The sequence below is a fragment of the Berghia stephanieae genome, chromosome 1 (assembly GCF_034508935.2).
Source record: "Berghia stephanieae isolate SIO BIC M18660-M18661 chromosome 1, UCSD_Bste_1.3, whole genome shotgun sequence".
Classification (NCBI taxonomy): domain Eukaryota; kingdom Metazoa; phylum Mollusca; class Gastropoda; order Nudibranchia; family Aeolidiidae; genus Berghia; species Berghia stephanieae.
This window is the reverse complement of record NC_088360.1, coordinates 123,958,047-123,968,046: the sequence shown is the minus strand read 5'-3', so window position 1 is coordinate 123,968,046 and position 10,000 is coordinate 123,958,047. Positions and strand designations below refer to the sequence as shown.

The following is a 10,000-nucleotide window of genomic DNA, read 5'->3' as shown; positions in this document are numbered from 1 at the left end:
GTAGTGAAGTAGTAGTTAGAAGTAGATAGTATGTAGTAGTAGTATAGTAGTATAGTAGTAGTAGTAGTAGTATAGTAGTAGTAGTAGTAGTAGTAGTAGTAGTAGTAGTAGTAGTAGTAGTAGTAGTAGTAGTAGTAGTAGTAGTAGTAGTAGTAGTAGTAGTAGTAGTAGTAGTAGTAGTAGTAGTAGTATAGAGTAGAAGTATTAGTAGTAGTAGTAGTAGTAGTAGTAGTAGTAGTAGTACTAGTAGTACTAGTAGTAGTAGTAGTAGTAATGATCAAGAAAATAATAGTAGATATTATTATAAAATGAATAGCATCATCCATTAAGAGCATCAACACTGTCAGACAGGTTTTGTCTTACTTTCTCTTATGAATTTAACGAAAATATCATTATCTTTATCATTAGTGGTAGTAATGGTATCGGTTTATGAATTAGACAGCAAGCAGACACTCCATGAAAACCGGAGTAAAACAATTAGTATTGTTTTCATTCATTTCAGGCAATAATGATTTTAGACTGCCGTGAGAATCCCAGAGGAAAATGATATTCTAGTAAGTTTAAAATGGCGATTTACACCACATCGATCGGTAGTCTGTTTACTTAACTAAAGTCATCCAGGCCAACGTTAATTCAAGTTCTAGCCACCATTATCCTTTCTTAAAAAACTATAGCATTGTGGAGAACATTGTGCTTATTTGAGTCAATAAAAAAATTGATACGGCGCACACCTCTACTGAAAGATTTGAAAAATAGAAATGTATTTTTTACAGATAGATAAACAGATAACTTGATTTTACTTTATAATTTAAAGTCAGTTTGAAAGTTCGTTAAGTCAAACAGATATCATAAATAATTTACCAAAGACACTAACATCTCATGGCCACACCCTCAACTCTATCTGTCCAGTAGAGTCCTTACTTCCGTTGTGTTGATTTAGCAGTGATCAGTGTTGTTATGTAGTAGTGTGTTCTCATTGCGTGTTTGTTTATGTGTGTGCGTGTTTGTGTATGTGTGTGTGTGTTGTGTGTGTGTGGTGTATACATGTGTGTGTGTGTGTGTGTTTTGGAATGTGGTTGCGTGGAAGAAAAAAAAAAAGGGGGGGGGGGGTGTCCATCAAGTAGAGAAATTCCTGAGCAAGGGGGGGGGGGGTGGGAGGTGTTTGCTACGAACTGTCAGATTGGCATTTTTCAGCAAATCGTGGCATTCATAGTGATATAATTCACTTGATCACATGACGGTATTCGGATTTACAGAAATTTTAAACAAGTTTCACGGATTAACAACATCAACTAATATTACTGCTGATATTACTGTCGTTTTTATGCCATCGATGTGATAATTATTGCCCTGGGAAATATTTAGTTAAACGTTGTCGGCAAACTGTCAATTGGTTCTGTCTAGCTTCTAGCCCGAACAAACCAAATGTAGACAGATTCGGGGACTTGATATTTTTCGCGTCCGCTTCAGATTTTCATTTGACCTCACACAAGTAAAGGGGAGACATTCCGAAAGCTCCTACATCCCCAGTATTCATTCAATTTGTATTTTCACCGTTGATCTTTTGTCAGGCGTTTATTTATTCAATTTGTCATTATATAAACGCGTTTTAAAAACTCTAGAACAAACCTTGATAGATTTGTGAAAGTTTAAAATTTCCTAATTTGACCATCGTTTTGATTCTCGGCAGCCATTTTAATTTGTGAAGTATTGAAGCACTCCCAAGTAAAGCGTGGTAAAGACTTGCGACTTATTGATATTGATATCTACTGACTGATAAACTAAAATCATGCCAAATAAAGCATGGCAGCGACGACAAGCACATCGATTAAAATGTGCATCTTATCGTAATCAAGCTAATCAAGAAAATGATTCTGGAAATATCGAATGAAAATAGTTCTTTCTCCGCGAAATTGCGGGCTTTTTACTAGTATTTAAAACAATAACCATGTAAGATTGAGAATCTATATATATATATGTCGATCCCCTTTCTCTTAAATTATTTTGGATGTTTGGTTTCAGATTGTTTATATATATATATATATATATATATATATATATATATATATATATATATATATATATATATATATATATATATATATATATATATATATAAAGCAATCTGGAAGAATTGTACCATAAATGTCATTCATAATTATAATCTGTTCTAAAAGATCCAGTTTGAAGATTACAATCTATTTAATACACAAGACTATGGTCAGCTCTACTGTCAAGAAATATGGAATCGTGCCTGACAGGGAATTTGCCTTGGCAGTCATGCTGTTTAATGTCTCTATTAGTGACATATTAAACAATGCATCCATGAGACTGGGCTATACGGACATTTGAGTCTTTGGTCTGCAGAGCAAGCACTGGGTCTAAACTTTTCGACTTTTTAAAACTTTTAGAAGTTTCAGACCAAAAACAACGCATTTTCCTCAATGAGGGCTTTTATCTTAACTCAAAGTTTAATGTTAAAATTAATTGATAAGAAACAAATTCATAAACACTTATTGTCCTTGTGCTTGCTCTGCAGACCAAAGACTCAATTGTTGAGTAAATTTGAGCATTTATATAGTTCAATCAATATCCACTAAATGTGATCAAAGCGCTTTGCAAAAGGTCCCTGGCAAATATTAACATTCAACATATAGGGCGAGGCATGATGTTTGTTAAGCGATATTACATATTTTTATCTGGCAGAGACACCGCTGTTTACGGCCAGATCCTCACTTTACACATGAGTACCTTACGGTGAGAGACTGTGAGTTAGGAGCCTTTTCATAGCCTCACATAGGCTACGCCTATCAGAACAAGAATCGAACTCTAGACCCTCCGCCAAGTCCGACGTGCACCAACGCAATTTTTGGCTTGATTTAACATTGTTGTAATGGCAAATAAATAAATACTTTGCGTTGGTTTGAGAATATACAACAATGAGCCGAAAACAATCCGGGTTATCAGGCCTGCAAATAAATACACGTTGGCCAAGTCTCTTGTACATAATAATAATAATAATAATAATAATAATAATAATAATAATAATAATAATAATAATAATAATAATAATAATAATGATAATAGTAATAATAATAATAATATAATAATAATAATAATAATAATAATAATAATAATAATAATAATAATAATAATAATAATAATAATAATTATATAATGCTCAAGATTATTCATGTCACGTTATTAAAGCTTTTTCTCAGTCTACGTTATATTTTTGATTATATACTGATACATTAACTTACCCATGACTGACTGCTCTATAGTGGTTATCAAGTGATGCAGATGTTACAAACATTTTCCGCTCCAAAAAACTCGTGTTTATATCTAAATTCTTTAGAAAACACCCCCCCCCCTTCCCACCATATCGTTTTATCAGTCATCATTGTCTCTTGTTTATGAATGACAATACAGACGGAAAGCTATAAAAATATTATTATTATTATTTATTTTTTTAACTTTTTTTTTATTGTCTTATTTTTTTCACAGTTTTTACTTCAACACCAGATGCCTGAGGAGAAATGCTTTTGGTATTGAAGTGACTACTTGCATCCAAATATTCGTGGGATCATGGATAATTCTAAGTTGGATAATGAATTGGTGGATAACATTAGGATGGATAACGATAATCAAATAGATAATGCAATGATGGATAATAATAATAGAGTTGATAACGCCAGGAAGAGCAATAAGATGTCGGGTATCAACAGGAGTGAAAGGTAAAATAACTGACAGATTACTGCTAAATCCACCCACCCCAACTCTCTCTCTCTCTCTCTCTCTCTCTCTCTCTCTCTCTCTCTCTCTCTCTCTCTCTCTATTTATATATATATATATATATATATATTATATATATATATATATATATATGATATAAATATATAATAATAATAATAATAATAATAATAATAATAATAATAATAATGATGATGATGATGATGATGATGATAATAATAATAATAATAATAATAATGATAATAATAATAATAATAATAATAATAATAATAATAATAATAATAATAATAATAATAATAATAATAATAATAATAATAATAATAATAATAATAATAATAATGATAATAATCCTTTCTTAAAAAATATAGCCTTGTGGAGAACGTTGTGCTTATTTGAGTCAATACAATGTGTTTGCTAGGTACTGTCAGATTGGCATTTTTCAGCGAATCGTGGCATTCATAGTGATATAATTCACTTGATCACATGACGGTATTCGGATTTACAGAAATTTTAAACAAGTTTCACCGATTAACAACATCAACTAATATTACTGCTGATATTACTGTCGTTTTTATGCCATCGATGTGATAATTATTGCCCTGGGAAATATTTAGTTAAACGTTGTCGGCAAACTGTCAATTGGTTCTGTCTAGCTTCTAGCCCGAACAAACCAAAAGTAGACAGATTCGGGGACATGATATTTTTCGCGTCCGCTTCAGATTTTCATTTGACCTCACATAAGTTAAGTAAAGGGGAGACATTCCGAAATCTCCTACATCCCCAGTATTCATTCAATTTGTATTTTCACCGTTGATCTTTTGTCAAGCGTTTATTTATTCAATTTGTCATCATATAAAAGCGTTTTAAAAACTTTAGAACAAACCTTGATAGATTTGTGAAAGTTTAAAATGTCCTAATTTGACCATTGTTTTGATTCTCGGCCGCCATTTTAATTTGTGAAGTATTGAAGGTAGTGCAAAGCACTCCCAAGTAAAGCGTGGTAAAGACTTGCGACTTATTGATATTGATATCTACTGACTGATAAACTAAAATCATGCCGAATAAAGCATGGCACCGACGACAAGCACATCGATTAAAATGTGCATCTAATCGTAATCAAGCTAATCAAGAAAATGATTCAGGCAATATCGAATGAAAATAGTTCTTTCCCCGCGAAATTGCGGGCTTTTTACTAGTAATAATAATAATAATAATAATAATAATAATAATAATAATAATAATAATATAATAATAATAATAATAATAATAATAATAATAATAATAATTATTATTATTATTATTATTATTATAATAATAATAATAATAATAATAATAGTAATAATAATAATAATAATAATAATAATAATAATAATAATAATATACTTTATTTATATAAAAAAATTGAAATTCGTTTACAGACGTGTCATGTATAAAAATGTATAGACACAAAGTTGAGAATCTATGGCAACAATGTATACACATATATATGCAAATTCACAAAAATGTAAAAAATATACAACCAAGAACCAAAAGCGACAGTTTATATATTAATTTGATAAATTGAGATAGATCATACTTGTGGCCTCTAGTCCGAACTTGTGTGTGTATATTTAAAAAATAGTATTTAATTTAAATCACAGTTGCGCGTTAAAAATTCGAACAACATGTGGCAAAAATGAATTAAGGTGCCGCGTTGTCTTTGTTTTTATAGATATGAGGCGACGGCTCCTTATGGAGTACTTAAGTAGGACTAACAGAAAATAATTTCAAAACAAGATACAACCTCCACACCTCATCATTTAGAAACACTAACAAAAAACATCCACAAAACTCAGCGAACATATTTGGAAATTAAAAGACAACAAAATAGACCACAACATTTCATGGAAAATTTTATCTAAAGCAACAGGATACACACCAACATCAAAACAATGTAGCTTATGCCTGGAAGAAAAATATACCATAATCAAACAACCTCATGAAGCCACACTCAACATGAAAAGTGAGATCTACGGAAAGTGTCCCCATCGGCGCAAATTCCTCTTAATTAACTTCAAACCGGAACCACTTCAAGAAACAACAACAGTCAACAAAACAACTCAGTCCTGAAGATGGCAAATTAAGCCTGAAACATTGATGTAGACTGCCCCAAACATTGTGGTAAATATTTTAAATAATATTATATATATATATATATATATATATATATATATATATATATATATATATTATATATATATATATATATATATATACGATTTGAAGATATGTTTTCCATTGCTTTTTATTTAGTAGTTTGGAGACCAGTTTATCGGCCAGTATGAAATGATGGCCAGATCAGTTGGTTTTGTTGTTTGTATTAGTGTGTGTGGTGGTGGGGGGGGTAGGTGTGTGTGTGTGTGAGTGTGTGTGTGAGACACACACACACACACACACAGACACACACACAGAGATTTTGGATGCCATGTCTCGTCTTGTAACAAAGTCAAACGATTTTGAGCGAAGTCAGTGACCGAACTAGTGACATTTATAACAAACACTGCTTCATTAGCTACTACCTTTCTCATACACTGCCGGACTCGAATCAGGTGTGAAGAGATACTTTGTTAAATTCAGTGACAGATGATGTAAAATGTTTAAATACGCGTTACATTGGATGAAAATGGAAATTTGATTTCATTTATCTTTAGCATTGGGCATGGTGAGACTGTGAAAATGCTTTATATAAACGTGCATACGTATATAATTTATGTGGACACTCTTCAGGAGAAAGATATTTGTTTGATTGATTCATTACAGCGTCAACTAACATCCTGTATTTTAGGTGTTGCTGTTGGCACCATTGGTCAAACGGTTCGAGCACGTGTAGTGAACATTCCGCTATATAAAAAAGTTCAAATTCTATATACATATAAGTATATATATTTATATATATATATATATATATATATATATATATATATATATATATATATATATATATATATATATATATATACACACTTATAACTGAGTATATAAATAATTAACACTACTAAGATAAGAGACCTTAACAGTTATACGACCTCCACGTCACTGAAACCACTGAGAAATAGATAACAGATATTTATTATTCAGAAAGCTTTTTTTTAAAGAAAAAAATAAAGAAAAGAAAAATATAAAGTAAAAAACAGAGCTGCCAGTTGTGTTTTGGATATTTAAACTATGATGGCATTTTATCGGGTGACCTTTATGGTACTCATATAGTGTCGGTCTCTCAGTGTTATGGTGTTTTGCCTTGAAACAAATTCAGGCCAAGTTGACTGTGTTCAGTGACCAGATAGGTGACAATCATCGCAAAACTCTAGCATCGGTTTTGTGTTCTCGGGTTAATCACCTTGCCCACTCGATTCAGATCGAGTACTTTCTTGGCTTATAGACATTGAAGGGTATTGTGAGGGTGCTTGCAGGCGACTTGTAATGTATGGAATGGAAGTAAACTAGGGAAAAACTAGAACATTAGTACAATATTCACTTAACGTGCTCTTTACATGGGTCCCTAGCCAACAGAAACCATGAAGGACGAAACATGACGCCTGTCAGACGATATTACAATTTTTACAGACAGAAACAACGCTATGATAAAGTCCAGGTACTCATTTTGCACCTAGGTACGGTGAGAAAATGTGAGGAAAGATTTTTCCAAGGGTTCAAATATGCAACGCTCAAGCTGGTCTCGAACCCTGGATTTTCCGATCTGAATGCGAGGGCCATACCACTTGACCACATAACCAGTTCCACATGGCTGATGAGGGAAGAAATAAAGCCCCGTGAAACACATTGATATGGTTTATCCGTGGTAATAGGCGCTATATGATGCTCTTGGGATTTTTTTCGTTTGTTTATTTCTAAAAAAAAGGGTAAGCGCCACACGTTTGTCATTTTTAGCCAGCAAGAGGTTTTCGGCACAAAGTACTAGTGGTTTCGGTTGTCAATTTCGCTCTATCAACATATCAATAATCGAGCTACATATACGTTTATGTGTTTTGTTAACACTTTTTGTTATGGTTTTGCCAGCCAGAAATTGTCAATGTTTGACTGAACCTCATGATATCAATAAGAAACATCGAAGAATTGAATAATGTAAGCAATAGTTGCAGCGTAAGTAAAATTTAATGCTTGATCAAGTTTTTCGGCTTACAACAACACCCACTCAATGTGTCACAAGAGAAGGAATGCGTTAAGTGCGTTCTCCAGTCCCCTTTCCTTGTATAGTGGGATCTAAACACAAAATACAGTCACAGTCCATGAACATACAACACAGCCGATTTCAGCTATATTCGTGTGTCGTAGCTTGTGGGTTGTGTAAACTGCCAGTGTATGATCATGTTTGGGAACATTTAGCCTGGTTGTGTGTGTGTGTGTGTGTGTGTGTGTGTGTGTGTGTTTGTACGTGTGTGTTTGGGTGTTTGTGTGTGTGTGCACTGGACCCAAACCAAACAATACCTGTTTTATCAGCTTTGAGGCCGAATTGAGGATTTACATCATAATATATATTATTTATTATTCTTGGATAGCAAGGTTACCGTAAGTACAGTTTTGATAATCATATACGCTGTCCATTTCTAAATAATCAATAATATTTTTGTCATTCATAGCTGCATTGATGAATATGACGTAAACTTAATAGTAATCTTAGCAAAGGCATGTCTTATGTGTAGACTACACTGTTGAGTTAGCGTCAATATAAACTCGAGTAATCGTTGGTGCTCAAGTATATTTTTTAGAAAAACAAATCATCTAATGTTGACAGAAATTTTAACCTTTTTTTCCCTTCGAATATCATGTTTCGCTTGTGTAATCACTTGCCTGTAAAGTTTCAAACTTCTGAGTAATTTACGGAATCTGTATGAATTGTTGGTGCTTTAATTTATGGAAACAAACAACAGCAAAAGTGAATTCGGATGCATATCACTCACGACCATAAAAGCACTTCATTTAGAACTAGATAAAGTTGGCAAACACCATATTATGTTGTGACTGCTAAAATCTACTTAAAAGCGAATCTTTAATGTTAACACTAGATCTATTTCACTGCTTAATTTTGTACTGCCTTACATCGAATCGATTTAGACGTGTTTTGAAACGATGTTTCAAGGGTTTTTACTCAATCAAATTCCAAGTAATTTGAGCTCATTTTGGCAAAACCATATATGTCACGTGACATCGTTATGTCCTATCTTTAAGTTTTATTAATGATTGGGGATCCCGATTGCTCAGTTGGTAGACGACTCGCTTCAAAATCAAAGGGATCGAGATCGATCTCGGGTGCAGTCGAGATTTTTTTCTGACCTCCCTGATCACCAAGCAGTGATTGGGCAGCTGGGTCTGTTGGATCTGGCGGAAAGTACTTTGCGGAAGACTAGCATCCTATCCAAAGGCCAGTATGCAATTGCTTTTGTCCGTTTCACGAATGACTCTTTCTTTATTAATGATTGGGTCAAATCTGCCTATTTCTGACAAAACACATTTTATTATTTTATCATTTTTGGCAAGAAACGTTTACTTTAAACTTTGGATTTTTCAAAAAAAAAGTCTCAAACCCGATGCTTTAAGAGAAAATAATCGTTCAAAACGCGCTATCGAGTAAATTAAATCATTTTCTTTGCATTTTCGTTAGATGTGCGGATATGTCGTCTAGTGGCATGACACTCTCTTTCGGATCGGAAGGTCCTGGGCTCGAGCCTCGTTCGGCGCAAAGTTAAGTATTCGGAAAAGGCTCTTTACTCACATTCTCTCACCGTACTCAGATGTAAAACGAGGACCTGGTCGTGTCGAAAAAATGTAATATTGCCTAACACGCGCGTTGTCTAGTTCTACATGTTACGTGTTGCTGTTGGTCAGGGACCATTTGTAAAGCTCTTTGAGCATGTTTAGTGGATATTGCACTATATAAAAGCTTAAGTTAATATGTTTTTGTCTTGTTTTCAACAATAGTAGAAACGAATCACGAGCCTTTTACTTTTATAAAAGAATCTGTCAACGAAAACATATAACAATATATAAGATCTTTTCATTTTTGCAATATACAACAAGATCCCCTCGTATTATATCTAACTTGTCAAGCAATATCGAGCATGATCAGTGAGCGGATGAGTGATAAAATAATAGAAATGTTTTGGAGTAACGTTATGTTCTGGATAACGCACTTTTCACGATTTGATCAGGTTACAGCAGTATGGTGCAATTGAATGTCTGCATTTTTACC

General features: G+C 33.1%; 1 protein-coding gene across 1 annotated transcript in view; it reads left to right on the top strand.

Moving 5' to 3' along the window:
- The window catches only part of LOC144963000 (uncharacterized), a 19,334-nt gene that overhangs the window by 953 nt on the left and 8,381 nt on the right, over positions 1-10,000 (top strand). The window contains exon 2 of the mRNA XM_078896521.1: positions 3,508-3,737. Within this exon, the coding sequence (XP_078752647.1) occupies positions 3,589-3,737 (149 nt within the window). The 5' untranslated portion in view covers positions 3,508-3,588. The remainder of the gene's footprint in view (positions 1-3,507; positions 3,738-10,000) is intronic.